Raw genomic sequence first — 23,565 nt, forward strand, 5'->3', positions numbered from 1 at the left:
TCAAAACCAGACTATAAACTAAAAACTAAAAACATTAAAATAGAACAATTTAAATGGGTTGACAGGACTGTGTTCTTCAATAATAGTATATTTAGCTGAAAGAAATTGTAGATTCCTGAGATAGAAAGCATGGCAAACTGTTTCAGTGAAATATGGCTTGCTTTGGAGTTAGTGCAAACAAACAGATAGCTTTTGAAGTTGAAGCTAGGTTCAAATCTGCATTTGTGTTAAATTGGAACAAAACATATTTTTCTTTTAGAGATAATTACACATTTCTCACATGCAAACAATCAGCATAAGGAAAGTACAGCTATGAGGGGTTTATTAAACATTTTGGAGCTGACAGCATCCATTCTTCTAAAATGTAATGTAAGAGTTTCTGCTCCAGCAGCACTGCCACTTTGAGTTTACATGGTATGGGCTAATTTGTATTTAACAGGTTTATAATAGGCCTACATAAAACATATAATTTAAGTAGGCCTATATAATACTAAACTAAAGCCCTCTATGAAATGTCTGTATGCAAATAATAATGTTGATGTAAACTATTATAGTTGTTCTATATTGGATTTATTTTATTCAGTGTAGAAATAAATGTATTTTAGATTTTTTTTTTTTCATGTCAGCTTTACACATTTTCATATGCACATAAAATCACTTTTTCAATCAGCTGGCCTACGGTTTAGCACGGTTTCATTTATTCTAATGGAATCATGTGAATCCAAAGTCATTTTAATTTGCTCTGATTATGTGTAGCATGTGACATTCATGGCATGATAAAACATTTCAAAGCATTTTCTTTTTGAAAAATATGAAACATTTTAATACAGTAATTCACAACATTACATGCTTTCATTGTACAATATTTCTTACAATTCTAGAACCACATGCAGTGTGCTTTCCCAAGCTTAGCCTAGAGAACTGGACAGCAAACTAAAAAAATAATTTCGCAAAGTAAGTAGTCTGTGACTTTAAAAGAACATACTGCACACAAAGATTCGTGAGAAAGATGATGAACTTAACAGATAGTATGGGATTTATGTCTTAGCCTATACATGTGGGTGTAAGCCTTTATAAAACTGAAGTCAGTGTGTATCGCTGATACAAGGTGTACAAGGTGTACAAGGTTTACTGAAAGCTTTTTATGAACTGACATTATGACTCTAGCAAAGATCTGTTTTTTATAGCAACATATTTCCCATAATATTCCATAATGTATATTGTACATAAAGCTACACTTGAGTGAGTGAATGTGCACAATAAATTCACAGATGACTGCAAGCTGCCTCATCCTTATTTTGGTCAAACATATTCACAGGGTTACTTTGCCATCGCTATGACTGTAAGTCCAAGCTAACATTGTGATGAAAAGCTATTTCAAGGTGCTCACCAGTAACACCACACTGAGTAAAACTCTCATATTGCTCTAATCATGAGCAGCTAAGAGAAGAGATGATAGTTGTTGTTTCTCCCATAGTCCAGTGGTGGTATGTTCCTCTCCAGATTGACTCAATATCACAACCACATCCTCAGCAGCAAGAGGCTGAAAAGTGCACAGATGTAGTGGAGAGTGATTGAATGCCAGGAGGGGGCGCTGTTACATAGGTCTGAGTCACAGCAGTGGATGCGCACCCCTGGCAGCTCGTGTTGCTGGCAGTGTCTGGATGTGGCACAACCACTGGTCAGGACGATACCCAGGGCCGCTGAAAGGACAGAAGTGGGAGACAGTCAGTCAGAGAAGAGTGACGAGCTGGTGTTTGGCTCAGCAAGAAAAAAAAGCACAAGTAAGCACCAAATACTGCAAGTGTGTAATGATGAGGAAGACATTTAGAGATCTTAAAGGCACACTCCACAGGAGATGTCTTCACAGCTGAGAAACCAAGCCTCTAATAAAAAGTACACTTTGTGCTCTTAAATGCAGTAACTTGGAAAAGCATTGCCACAAACATGTTTATTTAAATGGAAAAAAAATTTGGCATCCCAGTGAGGCATGTCAAACCTAAATCCACACTTATGTGAGAGCTATAGATTATCTCATTTCTGGTTGCCATAAAGTCTTGGAGAAAAGCATGGACTGATGTGAAGTGGCCTTCAATAATTACTGTAACACACTTTGTGAGGTATTATAACTCCTTATACTGTATCTTATAACCAATGTGAAATGCATAATTTGAATCCTAGAGCAGCAATACTTGGCATTGACATGATGATCATAGCCAATTTCCTGGTAACGCATTCTCATGAGTGGGTTCAATCTAGATTCTTTTGTGGGCCTTTCAAGAATCTTCACTTCAGTTATAGGTAGGAGGCAGCTGAGAAGTGAGATGACATTGTTCAGGAGAGAAGGGCACTGGACTGGTTACGGATTAAGGACAGATGTCTTGTATCTGAGGACAAAGGGGACTACAACTCTAAGAGTCTTATGGAACTTTACCAGCATTTGTTAGATTTGGGTTTGGCGGGGTCACATGAAGATTAACAGACTGACTGGCCGCAGATTACTGCCAAGAAACACTACTTCAAGATTTTGACCGACAAGTGCTTGTCATGCTGTTTCTGATGGGCTGTTGTCAGTCCTTTTCTGAGCTTGCTGTTTCTCCAAGCGAATGAACAAGGTGCCTCATCAGCCCTTTCAACATGAGTGGATCCTTCAAGCAAAGGAACAGCTGGATTGTCCACGCTTCTATGGATATCAGCAGAACTACTCATCTGACCATCACTCTCCTGTCGTGGGAGTCCACATCCTCCATTTGACTTAACATCAAACAAGGAGTGACTTATAATTCACTCATCAAAGCACTCCAAAGTAGGGTTATGTAACTACCCTCAGTGCAGGGAGCAATGGAATATTCACATCAGCGGACAAAGAACATTTACAATAAAGTATGATTAAAAATGATTATGCCAATGTCCAGTGGCACGCCCGAGTGAATACATCATGATTTAATAATCTTCCCCTCCACCGTAAATATTCCTCAAATATGTATCATACACAGGCACATTAGCTCACTGAGTTAGAGGATGAAGAGTAGAGAAAATTGTGATTTTGGTTTATAAGTCATTAAATATTAGTCATTGAGGTTGACTCACTGCTCTCTGTCTTGATGCAGAAACGGTGTTTGAAGCCTTTGTGTGAGTGGGTGCAGGTGATGACCTCTGGGTTGGAACAACCCACGTCCACATACCTCTGTCCCTGGATGATGTTGCAGCCATAGCACTGCAGCCCTTGGACTGCAGAGGAAACACAGAACAGTTGCTGCTACTTTTGGGCTATGGAAGGAATGATACATAGGCCTACTGTATGCACTACAGGCACGGTATCCACCATCAGAACCTATGGTGACCAGCTGGGAGCTCCCCACACCGCCCTTATGATTATCAATATAATGATTTCATTTTCACATAACAAAAATAAATATTTGAAAATTGAATAGATTAGCCTATGATTTGTCTGGCACAGATTTATTCCCTGCATCCCCTCAGTGGGAGACAGGACATTTGGAAATATGGAGTGCAGATAAAACAACATGAAGACTACAAAAAATGCAACAAAGGTGGGTCATATTAGGTTGCATGGCAATTACCAGCACACCATACATACCTTCTGTATATATCCATCATACATAGCATTATATGTGTTGCAATACATTTCCAAACTATTCCCCTTAATTTATTTCTGATGATAAATCAAGGTTAAAAAACAAAAAACAAAAAAAACTGAATGTTACTGCTGGAAGACATCCAGTTTTCCAAGTTGCACCCTAACAACCACTTGACTTTAATGTAGTCATGATTCCAAATCTAAGTAAGAAGCATCTGCATTGACTCTCCTGGTGATGTAGACTTAAATTGCAGCATCATAGACCTTCTTCCTGAAGCTATGCAACACATAAACATTGCAAATTAGCTCATTTTCATGCAATCCTTCACTTCAATTGAAAGCAGTATCTTGCATAGTATTTCAAGAGAAGTACATCTCAAAGGCATCAAGATCCCCTCTTAACATGTCACGGTTCAAACAACGAACATTGCTTGGAGTTTGATAGTTGTTTTCATGTTGATGCTTCTCTTCTCTTCTCTTCTCTTCTCTTCTCTTCTCTTCTCTTCTCTTCTCTTCTCTTTCTTCTCTTCTCTTCTCTTCTCTTCTCTTCTCTTCTCTTCTCTTTCTCTTCTCCAGCTTGTGCTTAAGGGTGACTCACCCTAGTACACCCCATCCCAAGCTGTCTGTCTGCCAGCTCCAGCTTGTGATCTCAAAGCCGTGTCTCTACCACACAGCACCCTAAAAGTGGTGTGGCGGAAGCTACAGCACAGAGGGAATCGAGAGGGACTAAATCAACATGCAGCTAGATTATGCTGTTTACTTTTCCTTCTCAACTGATGCCTAATCAGTTAACACGACCATCTGCCAAAATAGGTTTGGTCCCTATGCTGCTGAAAGAGGAGCTGGCACACATTGGATCATCATACAATGGGGATTTTAAAGCACATCTTTTCAGAAATATAATTTTATAAAGAAATATAAATACCTCTTTCATCTTTAGTTCTCTTCTCCAGTGTCACTGCTCACTGTCTAACTCTCTCAAGAAAGTAAGGCTAAGCCTAAACAGAACAAATCCACCAGAGCTTAAAGGGATTGTCCGTGAATTCAAACCCCTTAGACACCTGTACCTGACCTCCAAAATCCCACACACAAGATGGAAGATCAGCTTTGGCTGAAACCAATCCTCCCTCTTTATCTGTGCAGCTCTGTGGACTCAGTGCGAGGGCAGAGAGCTGACGCGAGCCTCTGTTAAATAGCCCACCAAAAGCTCTGATGGAGCTTTCAGGAGCAAACTAATACCAGGCAAATGCTCTTACAAAATCATTTTAGAAATCTGCTGGAATCAATGTAAAGCCTCACAGGGACAGAGAGCACATGACAGCCTTTAGGGGATGTGTCATTCCCCCCTGCTGGTGATACACCATGCAGTCAAAGCTGTTATAAATATTGGAGTATGTCGTTAGAGCTGGGTAATGGTTGTGAAATAAACAAAGCAGTGGAATGGCAAACATTTACATCTGGCAAACAACTTGATTTATCAATTCACTGGCATGTTATGCTGTTACACACCGCACTCATGAAACATTGAAAAGCTGCCTGGTAGGTGCATTTTATCAACATAATGAGGACATATTGGAAAGACATTCAGCTTTTATGGCACAATGCAATTTAGTATAATCAGATCCTCTCCTAATGTGCATCATAAATGTTGATAAACTCTGTATATATAAAAATATATTGTGACCTAAATCTAATGTTATCAATTATTGGTATTGAGCACATTTAACATGCATATTTGCTAGGAAAGCTCATCTGCATTTCAACACTGAGCCAATTTCATTCATTACATTATACATTTTTTATGAGAAACATTTCAAGGAGAAAAGACAGCTGGAAAGAAAAAGTAAGCAGCATAAGCGAAAAAACAAAAAGGATTTTAAGGATTATAATAAGAACATTTGTATTTAATTTAGGAAAGGTTACTACCGCTTGCCTGTCTCATATATGGTTTGCTTTCTTAGTAGGACTTAAAAATGCTCAAAATTAACTTTTAGGGCACCATAAACACATGAGAAACTAATCATGAATGCAAGATGATTACTGTAATGAAGCATTATGTATCATTGGTGATGTTTTTTATGGTTATGGTTCATTAAAACCTCTTAATACTATCACATCACCTTTTTTTTAATTCCTGTTGAATTTTAAACAGAAATAACATTGATTTGAAAATCTGATACTGTTCATGATGCATTATATATATATATATATATATATATATATATATATATATATATATATATATATATATATATATATATATATATATATATATATATAAACATACATATACAAATGGGCAGGGCATATATATATATATATATGCTTTTATTGCCTACTACTCGGATGTTGCTCTACTGATCATCATTAGTCTGTCCAGGAGCTCATTTCCCCTTCTGGTCTGGAGTTGGGATCAGAGGTGATCTGACTCAAACACTGAGATATGAATCAAGCAGAGCAACATCTCAGCACACAACATCACCCCAGTTTCTTCTTGTTTGGCTGCAACTGAAACAAAGGTTGCAGCCAAGCCAAATCAGGTCAATCATTATTGCTCTATGGGGAAATTTAGTTTGCTGCCTATGGATATCACCTATTGTTAGGAGGCGATTTTGACTCCCAAGTCAATTACATGCAGAACAAAGGCATATTTATTGGAATCACCATCCAACATGGCCGTTCACTATATAAACATGATCCATTCAGGTAGTTTAGGTTTGGAATGTTCACCAGCCTATTTTATATAATTCTACTACTGTGTTGCTTTAATATTTTGCAAATGTTTTAAGTTAATTTTACAGTACTGTCACTGTATTTATATTGTATTTGTATACTTCAGCATATACACATTACCTGTGTTGCTGTACATTATGCTATTGATTACTTTGACTGTAAAAGGCTATTGTAAGTGATCTGTGCAATGTATTCTCTCACAGATCATAGAAACACACACACACACACACACACACACACACACACACACACACACACACACACACGTCTCTATGCACTACACATTTCTCCATTTCACATTTCAATACTAAAAATATATCCTACTCACCCTGTTTCAAGCAGAGCACCCAAACCAAGATAAATCCAAGCCCATACACCAGCCAGGTATGTAAAGTCATGGATGCAGCACAGTAGTGATGGCCAGTGATCAGTGCTGGAGGAGAGAGAGCCAGAGATTTCCTCTGCTCTCATCTAACAGTCCACCAAAACAAACAGAGAGAGAGAAACCCAGCAGAGATCCCACTTTCTGAAGCCCGAGCAGCCTGAGTGTCTCTCTACACCCCAGACTCAGCGAAGCTCACGCAGAGTGTGAGTTAACTGCCAGTGATTGTCCAGTGAGAGGGGGAGCCAACCATCCAGGCAGTCAGTCAGCTCAGCAGCCAGTCAGGCAAAGAGACGAAGGGGAGGAAGATAAATGGTGAAGGAATTTAATAAATGTATGTCTTCCTCAGCGGTCTCATCGCGTCCTGAGTATGGAGAAGCTGGTGGAACTACTAGTTTGATCACAAAAAGGAGAAAAAAAGTCCTCTCTTCTCTCATGCCACCCCCTGAAGAATGAAATAAAAGAAAAAAACACCATCTCTCATCACAGAAAAACAAACAAAGTGTAGCAAGTGAGTGCGGTCCTTTTCCAGTTGGGGGAAAACCATAACAGTCTATGGGGAAAACACATCAATCAGGATTAATTCCTGATTGATAATTCATCGCTTCTAATAATAGCCCTATCGCAATGTGTTAAAAGCCCAGGCGCTAAATGGGATGGCACACCAGGGGGGCCAGGTTGGTGTGTATATGTGAGTGTGTGCATGTGTGTGTCTCAGAGAGGGAGCATTGCCAAAGGACCAACACACACACACACACACACACACACACACACACACACACACACACACACACACACACACACACACACACACACACACATTCCCAATAGGGCAGGTTATCTATGCTCTGTGTATCACTGCGCTTGTACACTGGGGAGAAAATTCTATCTAATCAAGAATTAAAGAGTAAATCCTTTCTTAGAGACTGTAATGCCAGAGGATAAGGCAGGCTTTGCAGTAAGCCCTTTTTGCCTCCCCACCCAAAGTAACATATGGTCCAGCCAGATAGATGGCTGCCAACGATTGCTGTTATTCATATAAAGACATATTTAGAGTGGCCAGTGTAGATGTTCTCCACATAGATTTTGAAAACAGTGGAATGCAGACAGGCTTTTTTTTCAGTAGCGCTCATTAACAAAACAAACAATGCCTAATCATGTCACACATATGTGCCTCTTTTTATTTCTAAGTGTGGGCAACTGTGTGAGTTGTCTCTCCTCGCTTTGCTTTTATTCATGAGTCATTGTTTGTGTGTGAGTGTGTGGGAAATAAAAACAGGGCAAGAGAAGAGAAATGTCAGCAGTGTGTCCTGTTTGTGTGAAACAAATGATAGAGGTTGTCATGTGGACAGTCGTGTGTGTGTGCATAAGGAGGTGAGGGAGGAAAAAGATGCAGATTTAGGCTTAGCTTTAATCAATGTTCCTGTTTGTGTGTGGGCATTTATTACTCATGTTGCTTGGACAAAAATCTGTTCACACAGTCACATTGTGATGGGATAAAATGCAAGTCCCCATAACAAAAATCATTACATTTTAGGGTGAAGACTTGGTTAAAGGTTAGGTTTAGGTTATGGTTAGGATTAGGATTAGGGAAATAGCGGTTATGGTTAGGGTAAAGTCTCCAGGAAATGAATGCAAGTCAATTGAATGTCCTGTAAGGTGATGGAAACACAACTGTATATGTGTATGTGTGTGTGTGTGTGTGTGTGTGTGTGTGTGTGTGTGTGTGTAAACTATAACCTTAAAGTAACAGTATGACCTTTTCGAAAATACAGTAATTTGCTTTCTTGCTGAGAGTTAAATGAGAAGATTAAGAGTGGTATCCATGTTCTCTTCTGTCTACCAGAATGCAAAAATAATCATATTTCCCAAGATGTAAAACCTTTGCTTGAACAGGAACTCTTTTCATAATAAAAGCCTTATCTGATGTGATATACTAATTCCAAAAGTACATTTTGCATGCACACTCACAAAAACACACACCCACACAACTCAAGATCTCAAGATTCCCATTTGTCATGGTGATATGTCACGTGGGTGATGAATCTATAATGTGAAATTTTCATATTGCATCAACACAACCAAACTGAGTGGTGTGAAGCATTACAGAGCAGTCCTTGTAAAAGTCCCAATACTGGTGTGCACATGCATATTTTGTTCCGACCTTTTCCCTCTTTCCCCATCTTACAGCCCTTGTTCATTTATATTCTGCTGAGCCTCTTTAGCCTTTGAGTGATAAAGCCATGAAAGAGAGAGTGAGAGAAGGATGGATTCGGAGCTGGAAGAGCAGGTCCGGCAGTACTACAATGATGAGAGTGAGTCTTCCCCAAGCTGCTCCTGACTTATCTTACGACACACAATAGCTGCTTTAAATACCCTTGAAGTGCCCCACGGTGGCTAGTTTGGAGTGGCAGTGACAAGAATAGGGAAGGCTACATGGCTTTAAATTCTTGATGAAATTGCAATTAAGACACCAGAAGAAGAACTGAGCCTGAGGCTGTGCAAGCAACAACCAAAAAGAAACAACAAGATGAGGAAATACATGAAAAGTTAATTCTGCTCTGTGGGCTTTAATTCTGAGCGTCTGTCTTCGCATATAAACCCTCCCCTAAAAGTGTAGAGAAGATGAAACTGAAAATGGCCATTACGTCTCGGCCCAGTGGGTTCTCTGCAGCTTTAATGAGCAGTAATCCACGAGTGTTTGACCACAATACTCTACAACATGGAAAGATATTCTGCAGGCTATATACAGCTAAATCAAAACAAAATTCAAGAAACTGCATTGAGATCAGCGAGGTTTAAGACATTACTTTCAGGGACTTTGATTCCCCACCAGCTTGGCTGATGGGAGAAATCCTTAGGGGCTTCTTTCGCTTCCCTTTAGGGACAGTTTTTGTGCTTTTGTCACATGTCCCATGATTATCGCCTTAATGCTGGCACTTGCTGTAAGATTAACTACTGAGGCCTTGAAGGGAAACTGCCTTTTTGCACCCAGAATATCAAGTAATTGAAAGTTTGACCGGATGTATGTGCCTCTGCAGTTTTACACTAAAGGGAGTGCAAAGCCGGATTCTCCTTATAAAGCAAAGGAGATGTCTCAGCAAAAGGCTAAGCCCCAGTTGTGGAAATCTAAGCACTTCTGAATTTTGCTTTATTACCTTTTAAGCATTTTTTTTTTTTTATGAATTACGAATATTGTGATGAGAATGCGCTGATTTACTACTATTTCTATTTGACGAGTTCATATACTCAAAATAAGATACAATGCATTTTTTGCTTCACATATTTAATGGACTTATTGTAACTGATACATTCCCACAATGTGTTAAAATGTCTGCTTGTTTCTTTGCATGTGTGTGATCATTTTTGCAATGCAGGAGCACAGATCACACATGAAGAGCACAGATTATTCCAGTATGCTTTATACATTTTTGTGCATATTATCTTCTACATCAGAAATCATACAATTATTCTTGCTGACACCTACAATTTCTTTAAGGATTGCAATCCAGCCAATACTAATTTACTGACCTAATAAACTACAATCTCCCCTGCTGGGTAAGTGGAGGGTCCAGAGAAACTACTGGGTTAACATAATTATACGTCTTCTCAAGCATGTAAGCGCTGCTCCTCTCAGCGTCTAATCAGCCTGTGGCATCTTAAGATGCAAGTCCAATCAGTGGCCTTGTATTTTGTGCATGGCTGCTCTGTTTCCCTGCCCAGCAGTCCTGCGGGTAAGACCCTGGGGCGCTCTCACCATCTGCTGCTGTCACTGGGGGTGGCACTATCACGCTCGCAGTGCCCAGTGAGCCCAAGACCAGGCCTCGACCCTCTTCAACTGCCCTTAGACCTATGTCTCCCTCACCAGGTTATTCACAGCTGCATGATGCACACTAGTCGCTGATCCAGAGGGATATTCTGTATTGACTTGCAGAAAAGTATTGGCTTCGATTTACTGTACAACCTAGCTGTGTGACAAAATGTTTAAAATACATACACAGGTCTGAGTTTAGACTGTGGATGGTGAATTGCCTCTCACTGTCTAAATATGTTTAAAACAGCAGTTTTCAGAGTTTCAACATTGACAGTAAAGATCACAATTAGAATATAATAATTTCATGGGATGCAACTCCAAAGCTGATATTTCTTCTTACACAGCTGTTCTCAAACTTTTTGAAGAGCTGTTATCAGATTTCCAAGATTAATTTGCCCCTTGGATGTACAGCGTTTGGCATGGAAAATCAAACCAGCATTTGAAGGCTTGCTGGAGGGATATGCCTGCCTGATATGCTGCAGCACATCACTCGCAATGCTAATTGGATGTTTGGACTATTTTTAAAAGGTCCACTAAACCCACGGTCAGCCTTTTAAATAGTGGTTGATAAATAATTAAATTGACACAGATAGAGTAGAAGAATATTTAACTGCTACCACCATTTAAAGGCTTAGCTTTACAAACCATCATCTCAATAATCTCTTAATTTAAACATCCCCCCTCCAATCTCCAAGGCTTAGAGGCAGCATCTGCTACACACACTCTGCTGGAGAACATCTTTATAAAAATCCAACCTGAGACATGTTGACATCTGTTTTTCCTAATGACTTTCATTCAGTGCCCATTTAGTCACCGACTGGATAGTGAACCAGTGTATATCTAAATCCAAGATGACGCAACTTACACCACAGGTTTTCGAAAGGTCAGATACTCCGCAGTAAATCCCCTTTAGCCCAGGATGCAGCTTAGCTTGCCCTGCATTAGGTCCTCATAAATCTATGTATATTTGTCATTTTAGATCTTATCGTTATACTTTGTAAAATCAATGGTAGGGCTCTCAGGGGATTTGTAGGAGTTGGGGTGTTACGTAGCCATGCTGCCAAGAGAAAAATCTAAACATGCTACCTTATTTTCTTCTATAGACAGGAATATTAAAAGCCCGGCCTGATGAATAATAAGCAACATCAGAAATTAAATTCATGTGGAGATAAAGCGTGATTCATAGGCATGTTTTCAACATGAGGGCTTGACTTTGTGGGGAAATTGAGAGTTAAGACACTGCCAGGAGCTTTGGAGGCTGACCTTATAGCACACTGATGCCAACACCCGCTTTATTTGAATGCCAAGTTGAAAACACCACAACCTTCCCATCCCTGCCAGCTTCATATCTTAATCCTCCTCAGGCTTTATCACTTAAATCACCTTTAAGAACAAAAGCGGATCCTATAGGTGGCTTGCTGCACCTTTTGCCTCAGGTCATCCCTCTCGGCTCCCTGAACAGATTTGGCTCCAGGCCACCGCAGCCAGGCTCTGTAAGGGAATATGAATGGCATTAGCTCCGGGCTGTTGCCACAGTGTTGACTTATTTACTGCACATCAGCCCACTGACTTCAAACAGCGCAGTACACATTTTGGCAGCCATATTAGTGTTAGTGTTCCAAAGGACACATTTCCACTGTGTGATTTAAAAAATGAAACTGGGGCTGCTTATAAACAACAGAAACGAATGAGCAAATGCAAAAAACTGCAAAAACTTGTCTTGTTGTCCTGTAAACTGAAGACATACTGGACAATAGAAAATGTGCATTTTTATAATAAATCAAATCCAAACTTTATATAGCCTACTGGTTTTCATTAATAAAACACACCTAATACACATAATCAAAAACATATGAACTCCGAGACTGAAACAGAAACAGAAACAATGTTTATTAAAAATAGGAAGAAAAACACTGCTGACATCTTTTCCTGATATTGGCTCCTAATAAGTAACATACTGAGCATCTCAGTGTTCATTTGGGTTTTTGATGTCTTGGGCAGCTGTTTTCTTGAGCAGCAGTTGGCCTCACATTTTAATGAAACCACATGCAGGAACATTACCGACATTTATATTTGCCAAATAATCAATGTGCGTAGAAGTGAATGCATGGATTATTGGAGGCGTCAAATGACACATTTTGACAAAATTACTTACCACTTTAGGCAAAATCAATAGGAATACAGTTAAGAAACTCATATTTGTTTCACTTATGGATTCAACTGGTTGTGAAAGATTAATTTGGATTCAAGGCTGTCAAGCAAGGATATTCCACATAAGCTTTTGGCAGGGCAATATTTATGAATGGAGGTAGAGCTTTGTATTGTTACGTCATTAACAATGGCATTGTATTATTTGACAAGGAATGACAAAATACGGCTTTGTTTTATATGCTACACACAATATTTTAAACAGTGACTTAGGATAGTTAATCACATGTGCAATACATAGGCCTAAAACATAATCTTAAAATTAGCATAGTGCATAATGCCTGCTGAAACCTAGTGATTCTGTCTCTGAGCTTATGTTTGTGCAGTGGACTAAAATCTGTTTTTGGGAGAAATCTTGTAACATATTTCACGATTTCACTCCAGATCCAATCCCAGAGCAATTCAGGTCGCCTCTAACCGGAAGTCTGCTGGATAACGGGATATTCATGAAAAGTAACAAAAAGAAAAGCTCTGATTTCCCCCTTTGTTTTGGGTTATGTAAAAACATAATCAACACAATAGAGGCATATTAGGGCAATGCTGTTTACATTTCTCATAGAATATGTACATGCCTAAAAAATATTTTTAACACTAAGATATATCTGACTCTAGGTTGAAAAACGTCTTTGTTCATTCTCCTCAGACAAAACGAGATAATTTTTTCAAAACGAACCGAATGACCTTTTGAGTTTCTAGGACAGTGTTACACTGGAACTGCAGGCTGACTGCCAGCTCATCTTTTCACATCATGCACTACAGACGTTGAAATTAAACATTATGATTATATACTGTGAATACATGTGTTCCTGTTTTCTTCAGTTGTACATTCAGAGTGTTCTGGAGTGTTCAGAGTGTTCAATGGAAATAAAGAGAAAACAATCACGGCAAAGAGTTTGAATTTATGTATACCTCCTGTGATTAAATCAGCATTGGACTGTGCATAATACATCTTTGCACCAGAAACGCTGCAGAAATGAGGGTGTTATCGAGATTCATGACTCTGCTACAAGACATCTGTGTCAGACTTTCAAGTGCACACACAGAAACGCTAACACAATATGAGGAAAGAGGGTGCAGATGCTGTATGTATGTTCTCTCTCATAAATCAGGGGAAACTGTAAACTGACCTGAAACATGTCTTAAGAACTGTCATGGAAAAGAAAACATTTCTCTCTGGTATTGCAATAAACAATACAATAAATGGCTAAACAATGGATACATTACATTAAAAATGTAAATACATTTAGAGATAAATGTCCCTCCACTCCTGCAAAAAGAAATTAGGTCATTTCTCTTAAGATCTCAGGTGCTTTTTGTATTTGTCAAATATGCAGAGCCTGACATCTGCAAATCAGTATTCATTATAATGCTACTCTGCTTATATATTTCAAACAAAATATCAGTCTGTCTTCTTTATTGAAACGATGAGATTAATTTAGGCTTAGAGGGGGTGGAAAAAAGCAGGATGGGAAAATTGTGTTATATGGCTGTGTTTAGCTGCTAGATTATTGGCTTGGTGTAGGCTAAAGTATGTCGTAAGGCGTTGTGTGTTAAAGATGATAGAAATTACACAATTTACAATATAGGCTAATGGCATGAGAGGAAGTGGAGATGATGTAAAATATGCATAATTATAGATGTGAATTGTGAAATGTGATTGGACTTCTATCTAGAGGCACACTCTCCGTAGCAGTAGATGGCGGTGTTGTACTTAAAGCGACGAGCGACACACCATACCAGAACGGAAGAGGAAGAAGAAGACAAGAAGCAGAAGAAGAAGAAGAAGAAGCTCACACGTGTATCCAACATGTCTGCCCACCGTGTTGTTGTGTGTTGATTTGCTATGAGTGTTATTGCCTAGTTTGACTCGTTTTATTTCATAAGCCGTACAGTAAAGGTACCGACGGCAGTCTGAGAGAGTTTTAAAGCTTCAGGATGGCGCAAAGAAGGAAGAAACTGACGAAGAAGAAGAGATATACTTCAAATGCTGACAGCGGAGACTTTGAACTGGCTGCTGAAGTTAACGACGATGATTCTGTAAGGAACAATATTTTAAGACAACATATTAAGCAACTGTCTGCTGATGTGTGCGTGGTGTCATTTAATATAGCCGCACCTTTCATGTTGTATCACAGAGCCACTGAAGATAGGCTACTATCCGTTTACCTGTAGTTGGGGGTATAGCTCAGTGGTAGAGCATTTGACTGCAGATCAAGAGGTCTCCGGTTCAAATCCGGATGCCCCCTGTTTATTATTTTGACCAACGTGGCTTATATGACACATTAATAATAAATTAAAACATGCAGGGATATTATCTATACATGTATGCTATATTCAAAGGTCTATCCGGACCGGGTGACTTAACGCTATAGGTATGAAATATGTTCATAGCATGTAACTTTTACGTGAGGGTTTGTAGTTTAAGATTATATACGCTTACATTAATGTCAATTTTATTTGTTTGTATTTGTCTTGTTGTCACTTGATCTGTTTAATCGCTGCCACTTTGTAATTACACTTATTCTGAGACCCGACCATTGGTACATTGCACAAGTGCAATGAAACAAGCATATACATCATTCCATAGAGCATATCTACAGCCATCGTACATCCCTCTGATTAATGTAAACATACCTTTTTATACTAATTGTTTACCTACATTTTCCAAAACAGTTCATTGAAGTAGGAGACATTCTGTGTCCATCAATTAAACTTTTGAAATGAACAATAATAGCATAAATAAGCTCCTCATTACGTAAAAAACAAAACCTGTTGTTTTAATGACTGAATTCAGCAAAATGCATTGATAATATAGGTGTATGCTTTTTGATACCTCTGTTGTGTTGTTAACAAGCTATTGTTGTGTTTTCTTATTGGCTCACAGCCAGGGAGGAAACTCCCGCGGTTCCCGACCACGTCAGACTGCCTGTCAGATGTGGAGCCTGACACCAGGCAGCTGGTCAGAGCCCAGAACAAGAAGAAAAAGAAGTCTGGAGGCTTTCAGTCTATGGGTAAGACCCAGTGAAGACTATACAGATAGGGCTGCAGGTCCACTGGTTACTTGCCATATTGGAAATCTACCTGTTTATAGTCATTTGAGCTGAAACAATAATCTATATCAGGGATGGAAATTACCACCTGCCACCTGCCATATGTGGGTGATTTTGTTCATTGGCGGGTGAATTTGCTCAACCTACCAGACACAGTGGTGGGTAAATAAAAGTAGTAGTTGCAGACAGCGAGCTCGCAGAGCTCCGCAAGCGGGCCGCCTGTGCAGGTGGCCATGTCGGTGAACAAAAAAGTTAATTTGCACCCCTGATCTATATTAAGTAAAGTATGGTCCACTTTTTTTTGTTGCCTTTTTCATCAGAGGCAATATTGTTTAACTACATTATGTATGATTTCAGGTCTCAGTTACCCTGTATATAAAGGCATCATGAAAAAGGGTTACAAAGTCCCTACTCCAATCCAAAGAAAGGTAAGTCAGCACCACTTCAGGATCCCGTAATCAAACATTTTGTAACCTCTAAAGTCACAATATTGTATGCCCAATTTTCCTTTCACCACTTCAGACTGTCCCAGTGATTCTGGATGGCAAGGATATAGTAGCCATGGCTAGGACTGGCAGTGGTAAAACGGCTGCCTTCCTGGTGCCCATGTTTGAGAAGCTGAAGGCCCCTCAAGCCCAAACAGGAGCCAGGGCCCTCATCCTGACCCCCACCAGAGAGTTGGCACTGCAGACCATGAAATTCACAAAAGAGGTCAGACGAGTGTTTACTGTTGTTGTAGTTAACTGCTGTTACATGTATCTATGTTGCCTGTGGCTATTATTTAGTAGTGTCCCTGATTTCTTTCTCTCACTGTGCTGTGGTATTATAGTTGGGGAAATACACTGGCCTAAAGACTGCCTTGATCCTTGGTGGAGACAGGTGCGCAACCCCTCAATATGTTAATGTGTTTTATGTTGTACTCTGAGATCTGTACAGTTACTCTTTTAACTCTGCAATTAATGTAAATGTCTTTGCTCCTTTCCAGAATGGATGATCAGTTTGCCGCTCTTCATGAGAACCCCGACATGTGAGTGTTTTGTTGTAGCGCTAACTCGTTTTGTCGTTTCTCCCCATCCATGGACTGTATGTTGGAGTCATGATCTCTGTGCTTTCCCCCCAGAATCATCGGTACCCCTGGTCGTCTCATGCACGTTGTCAGTGAGATGAATCTGAAGCTGCAGAGTGTGGAGTATGTGGTGTTTGATGAGGCTGACAGGTGAGAAATGGAATTGTTTAAAGGTGTAATATTTTCATTTCACAGCTTGGATTCACACTTGCATGTGTGAACGTGTCGGTGTTCTGCTTCCACTCAGGTTGTTTGAGATGGGTTTTGCTGAGCAGCTTCAGGAGATCATCCGGAGGCTTCCAGACACCAGACAGACTCTGCTGTTCTCTGCCACTCTGCCCAAACTGCTGGTGGAGTTTGCCAGAGCTGGTGAGATCACTCAACAGTTCTGTTTAACATGCATCCATCATGATTGAAGATGTTTTTGAAGATCATCGCCTTAACCATCATCATTATAATATGCATGACAACCCAAGCTAACTAAATATGCTTTTCTTTTATATTGCCAGGGCTAACTGAACCAGTGTTGATTCGTTTAGATGTGGATTCTAAACTCAGTGACCAGATTAAGGTAAATAAATCATTTTTAAAGTGTATTAAACATTAAAAAAAGAACTGTTCCTACCATATAAACAAAGTTTATAAGGAGGAAAACATACTTACATACATACTTTTTTTTTTTTTTTTTTTTTTTAAATGGATTCATACTTTTATTATGATAAACAAATTAAGGATGCCCTCAACAATATTTTTTTATGTGACATTTTGTGATGTCAGTAACTGAGTCAATAACTGTTATAATAACTATATGACCGTTAAGGGTGCATGTTGCATCTAAAGCTTAGAGCTAAATCCTATATTTATATCTGCCCATCCCGTACAAATCTGAATTTCTCCGGTCTTTCCTCAGCTGTCATTTTTCCACGTGCGTATGGATGACAAGCAGGCACTGCTGCTCTACCTGCTGAGGAACGTAATGAAGCCTCAGGAGCAGACAGTGGTTTTTGTAGCCACCAAACACCATGTAGAGTACATCAAGGAGGTAAGATACAAACAGCATAATAACTCAATTGTGTCTCTCTTTGGGTGCGTTTTTCCTGTGTGAACCCTAAAACGCTTTCAGTAAGTCCAGTTGTGGGAAAAAAACAAACGCCCATCAGCTTTGATTTATGGTGCTTTCTTTTGTTTTGATCTCCAGCTGCTGACTTCAGAAGGTGTGGAGTGTGCCTATATCTACAGCGCCCTCGATCAGACTGCCAGGAAGATAAACATAGGGAAATTTGTGCATCGGAAAGCCATGGTGCTAATTGTGACAGATGTTGCTGCTCGTGGTATAGACATCCCCATGCTGGACAATGTCATTAACTACAACTTCCCCTCCAAGCCCAAGCTCTTCTTGCACAGAGTTGGTGAGTGGCTTATACAACAAATTACAATCAAGAGTGTGCCCCTAATCAAAGTTCTTTTTTTTTAACCAAATTCTAACAAGTGGAAGAAGTGATGAGGTTGATATGATAAATGAGGATTATTTTTCCATCTGTCATCATCTGTCTTTTCCCATCAGGCCGTGTGGGACGTGCTGGACGCAGTGGCATAGCCTACAGTTTGGTTTGTCCAGATGAGATGCCTTTTGTCTACGACCTTCACCTCTTCCTCGGAAGGCCTGTTCAGTTCGCCACACATGAACACACACAAGGTAGGCTTCACAGAATGCCTGCAAGGACTTCAACTTATAAATGAACTCTTGGATTGATTAGTTGACACAATCTTTGGCTCTCTGCTGTCAACTCTCTCTGATCTAAACCTCTCTTCCAGATTCAGAGGGTGTGTTTGGTCGGGTACCTCAGAGTATCCTGGATGACGAAAGTTCTCATCTGACGACGATTCACGAGAACTCCCTGGACCTGCAAAATATGCACCATGTCTCCGAGAACGCCTACAAGCAGTATCTTAAGTCTCGACCAAACCCCTCACCTGAGTCCTTCAGACGGGTCAAAAACACAGATCTGTCCAGCATGTCTGTCCATCCATTACTAGGTCAGTTTGTCAGGAGGATCAACTATGAAGAGAACAGTGATGATGTACTCAGGCAGTAGTTGGTAACAGCATTTGATTGATCTTGTTTCAGTGTCCGGTTTGGGGAAAACGGAACTGGAGCGCCTTCAAATAGTTGATGCCATCAAAGGCTACAAATCCAAATCGGTGAGTTACTGTAGATAGTAATTCAGATATCTCATAGTGCTGAAATTCCCGGCTAACCTGTGATTAAAAAATTAAACAATTCTCCCTTTGTCTTCTGTAGACTATCTTTGAAATCAACTCTAACAGTAAGACACAGGCTGGTGAGGTGATGCGGACCAAACGCTCTAAGGACACGCGGCTGGTGGACAAATACAGCAAACAGAGAGACAACCTGGCTGCAGAAAGCCAGCTGCACCAGCCCGTCAAGCCCTCCACCAGCGCCGACGATGATTACACACACACCACGGGCGAAGAAGAGGACGATATAAAGGCAAAAAAAAAACTTGCATGCCACTGTGGTATTATGATTTGAAACCAAGCATCTACAGCGCGTTTTTGTAAGACCTACATGTGGAGCACTGATAATATAGTAGGGGAGTGACGAGACACTCGGCTCACGAGACGAGACAGGAGATTGGGTTCACGGGGACGAGATTTTAACACTATTTCAAAGAAAATTTCAATCCTGCTTCTGTTACAAATTTGCGGGAACCAATCACAAACTGTCTTATCCACCTGGCGCGCTATTGGCGGGTTTAACACGATGACGATAGAGAAGCGACCGAGCAGCTTTTTGTTTACATTCAACAAGCCGTCCACTGAAGCGCAGAAACCCGCTGATGCCGTGGTCGCTGCTATGTCACCTGGATCGTTGGTCTGATTGGTTGAAGGACTATCCAGTTGCGTACAGAGTCATTTGAACTATGCCCGTTGATCACGCCTCTTGTGCAGAGAAAATACAGAGCAGACTCCCCAGACTAATGTTCAATCTTAAAAGATTGAGCTTGGTCTGGTGATAGCCAGACTAGGGCAGAGGATCTTCTATGCTAATTTAGAGGTCAAAGCCAGATATTTTTAAAGCCATCTAGAGTCTAGATCCCAATGGTGTAGTGAGTGTTCCTGTGCATTTTATTTTACCAAGGAGATGGAAGAAATGTCATTTACCACTGTCCCACATTCAACTGAAGTAGGAACAAAAAAAAAGGTATTATATGTGATATGATAGAGGTCTAATAGATTTTTTTATTTTTATTTTTTTTAATAACTGTAAGAACATTTGATAAAACAGAGCAGCATCTCTACTATGTTAATATTTGTAACAAATCGTCCTTTTGTGCACAGTTAAATGGCAATGTTTAACATGTAATTCTTCATGTTCCCACCAGGGGGTGTTCTCTGTGGTGGTCGGTGGCAAAAGGAGAAGCCTGCAGGAAGACGGGGAAGAAGGGCAAAAGAACAAGAGAAGCAGGCAGTCGGGCAAAGATGAGGACTATTACATCCCCTACAGACCCAAAGACTTCAACTCTGAGAGAGGGTGAGGCATGAACCATTGCAATTTTTTTTATTTTTTTATTTTTTTTAAATGTGAAAAAAATAACATCAGACGTGTTTAAAAATGTACTATGTGTTTGTGATAACCTACTCATGTTTGGTGTGATGGTAGGTTAAGTCTCGGCGGAGAGGGCACTGCCTTTGACCAGCAGGCCTCCTCGGCTGTCCTGGACCTCATGGGAGATGATGGAGCCAAGTTAAACCAGCACAAGAGCATAATGAAATGGTGAACATTTTAATTCACTCTAAATCTGCCTCTTTCTGACAACTTTTTGACACCTATATATTTATTTTGCCATGTCATACCATAATTTAGAGTCTGTCTGTCATTTGTAGGGACCGTAAGAGGAAGCGCTTTGTAAGAGAAGCAGGAAAGGAGGACCAGAAGAAGAAGATCAGAACAGATGGTGGACAGGTCATCAACAACAACAAGAACAGGAAGAACTTGTATCCTCTTTGTGCACTTGTTCAATTTGACTATTCTCTCTCACTCTGGCTACATTTATCTGTATTGTGAGACGTTGTGCCACTTAACGGCAAGTCAGTTACGAGGAGTGGAAGAAGAAATACAAGGTTGATGACGGAGGATCTGGCTCAGATGGAGAAGGAGGAGGAGGAGGAAGAGGAAGAGGAGGAGGAAGAGGAGGCGGAAGAGGCGGAGGAAGAGGAGGGAGCAGGCCAGGAGGAGGTAGGAGAGCGTTTTCATCTGAAATAAGCCATTACATCATTGGATGTTTTGTTACAAAATAATAATTAAATCTACTTAATAAATCAGAAGGTTACTTATACATTAAATCATTTCATACATCCAGAAAATATAATAAATGTCCAGTTTTATTTATTCAGAGGCCACACATTTTAAAGCAAAAGTTCGTCATTATCTAAAACTCTAATTAACACTGTTTTTCTCGTTTGTTTTATCCGTGCCAAAACCAAAGTTGAAAAGTGGCAACTAGGAAGTAACTGGTTATGGCCAAGATATAGAAAGTCACACAACCATGTTTTTTAACAGACCATGGCTAGCTGTTTCTCCCTGTTTCCAGACTTTTTCAGCTAACCGGTGTTATATTTAAAGGACAAATATAAGCGTGGTATCTATCTTCTCATCTAACTCTCTGCCAGAAAGCAAATGAACATGTCATTCATAGCCAGACATCACATCCATAAAATGAAAATGAATAACATAAATAAATTGAAGTGACAGAAAAATTGGTTACATAATCATGGTGTTGGCTCTATATCCTCAACACAGGTTTAAAAAGGCTGCCAAATAGTATGGAATTTCTTAGTAGACCCTCTGGCAGTATATTTAATCTTTTCTAATTTTAAGATAGTACATGACTTCCTTGATCCACTGACTATATGTTGGTGGAATATGGTCATTCCATTTAAACAATAAAAGGCCAACATGCTGATTTTAAATTAGATAAATATATTGCCATTTTGAATCTGAATTACCCAACCTCCAACGGTGTGGTGAAATTAGTTTGCTTTAATTCTGACCGAAAAAAAGGAGAACTCACTGTCTACATTACAAGTATGTACATGCTTCTTTCAGTTCTACATGTACCATCAAAAAATACAACAAATATTTTTTTTCTTAATACTTGTTTCTGTATCCTTCCGTCTCCCAGGTCGTGGCCGGGGTCGTGGCGGTAATCCTAACTTTCAGAGCCCTGTAGGACCGCAGCAGACACCCGGTGGCCGCAGAGTGCGCTCAGAGCTGAAGACGCCCGAGCAGATCCTGAAGCAGCGCAAGAAACACCAGAAGCACCAGTTCCTGCAGAGTGGAGGCCTGAAGAATCTCCGTAACAAGAGCAAACAGTGGGTCGGAGAAGTCAATAAGTCAGGTTTTGGACGGGGTGGTCAAAAGAAAGGTAAGATGAGGAAGAGACTCTGAGGAGGACCCAGAGGGACAACTGTCACGGAGGGATGATGGCGTGAGATAGTTGAGATGGAGGGCGTCATGAGAGACTGGATGATGAATACTATTATCTTTCCAAACCACCTTAAATAATTTCACGACGTCTTTCATGATTGTGGATTAAAGGAAAAGATGAGTTGAGGAAAGCATTTCTAGACTGTAGAGATGAACTACTGAAGTCTAGATTTGGCAGAGTATGTATAAAAATGATCCAATGAACTGAGTTTACTCTTATGTGTGTTGGCAGATTGTTTTTGAGTACTGAGATATTTCTATACACGTTATTAACTGACATCAAAATACAGATGTGAATAAGACAATATTCTGCTGGGGCGTCTTCATTTGTAGTCAATTGCATGTTGATAGAAGAAAAAAAAACCTGGTGTGTTTATGACGTGACTTTCCAAAATATATACATTTTCAGTCTTAAAGCTGTGTTTCTCATACTGTAATCTGCTAAATGCCAGCCAAAAAGGCTCTACGCTGTGCCAAAGGGATGAAGAGGGACTGAAGTGTCCCTGATCTGCTCCAGGAAACACTGGTTCTGGTCCGTTACTTTTAAAAAGCAGGAGTCTTGTGTCTGGAAGAAAATCTTTAAGATGTGAGAAACCTATGGATGATAACGCTCCATTAAACAGCGTTATAATATCAGGGGAACTGTGGTGTGACTTTCTCTATCTGTTGTCCCTTTGGACATTTAGTTGCTATTTAAATGAAAGCCCTGGCAGGGTAACAACAGGATGTTTGATGTGACTTTGTTCCCTGTCTTCTGCCTTCTGGATTGCTCCCAGTTTGTACTCCAGTGGATGATGTGATATGAAAAATTAGGTACTGGTTTGCGTGAACCTCTAAACTGAGTCCTACCGCTTCTTTATGGTGAGAGAATTCATCTCTGTAAAATGAATGTTCTCCACCAAATTGTGTTCAGTGAAGGAGTTGAAGCCACTGGTTTTGTGGTATGTAGACCTAAGATTTTCTACTTTTAATTTTCTACTAATAATGAAATGGTTAAAAATAGTACAGCATCTTTATAAGGTACAATGCTGCACTCTTTTGGTGGCGAACCAGCACTACAAATCATTTTGTATCCGTGTCCCCGGAGTGTTGAAGACTGCTGTGCTCCATTGTTTACTCACACCACTTATGGTGGGTATACTTGCATATATAGTATGGCATAAAAAAAATGTATATGGGTTATATATGTTTAGAGAGGC

At 39.9% G+C, this 23,565-nt stretch overlaps 2 protein-coding genes and 1 non-coding gene across 3 annotated transcripts; 2 read left to right on the forward strand and 1 right to left on the reverse strand.

The window, feature by feature from the left end:
* Window positions 1–794: 794 nt before the first annotated feature.
* Window positions 795–7,423, reverse strand: LOC120544915. The gene is made up of 3 exons (XM_039778789.1): window positions 6,663–7,423; window positions 3,091–3,231; window positions 795–1,703 (listed from the first exon to the last, which is right to left on the reverse strand). Exons 1-3 carry the CDS (start codon window positions 6,730–6,732, stop codon window positions 1,516–1,518), a joined length of 399 nt encoding a protein of 132 aa, XP_039634723.1. The 5' UTR covers window positions 6,733–7,423; the 3' UTR covers window positions 795–1,515.
* Window positions 7,424–14,487: 7,064 nt separating this feature from the next.
* Window positions 14,488–23,002, forward strand: ddx54 (DEAD (Asp-Glu-Ala-Asp) box polypeptide 54). Its single transcript, XM_039780631.1, has 20 exons — window positions 14,488–14,775; window positions 15,623–15,749; window positions 16,146–16,216; window positions 16,311–16,499; window positions 16,618–16,667; window positions 16,774–16,815; window positions 16,909–17,004; window positions 17,102–17,223; window positions 17,364–17,425; window positions 17,765–17,896; window positions 18,053–18,263; window positions 18,419–18,550; window positions 18,670–18,891; window positions 18,983–19,056; window positions 19,157–19,366; window positions 20,262–20,410; window positions 20,540–20,653; window positions 20,764–20,874; window positions 20,973–21,115; window positions 22,062–23,002. Exons 1-20 carry the CDS (start codon window positions 14,674–14,676, stop codon window positions 22,325–22,327), a joined length of 2,625 nt encoding a protein of 874 aa, XP_039636565.1. The 5' UTR covers window positions 14,488–14,673; the 3' UTR covers window positions 22,328–23,002.
* Window positions 14,913–14,984, forward strand: trnac-gca. The gene has a single exon. It is a non-coding gene; the product is annotated as a tRNA-Cys (tRNA).
* Window positions 23,003–23,565: the final 563 nt, after the last annotated feature.

This window comes from Perca fluviatilis, chromosome 17 (genome assembly GCF_010015445.1).
Source record: "Perca fluviatilis chromosome 17, GENO_Pfluv_1.0, whole genome shotgun sequence".
Lineage (NCBI taxonomy): Eukaryota > Metazoa > Chordata > Actinopteri > Perciformes > Percidae > Perca > Perca fluviatilis.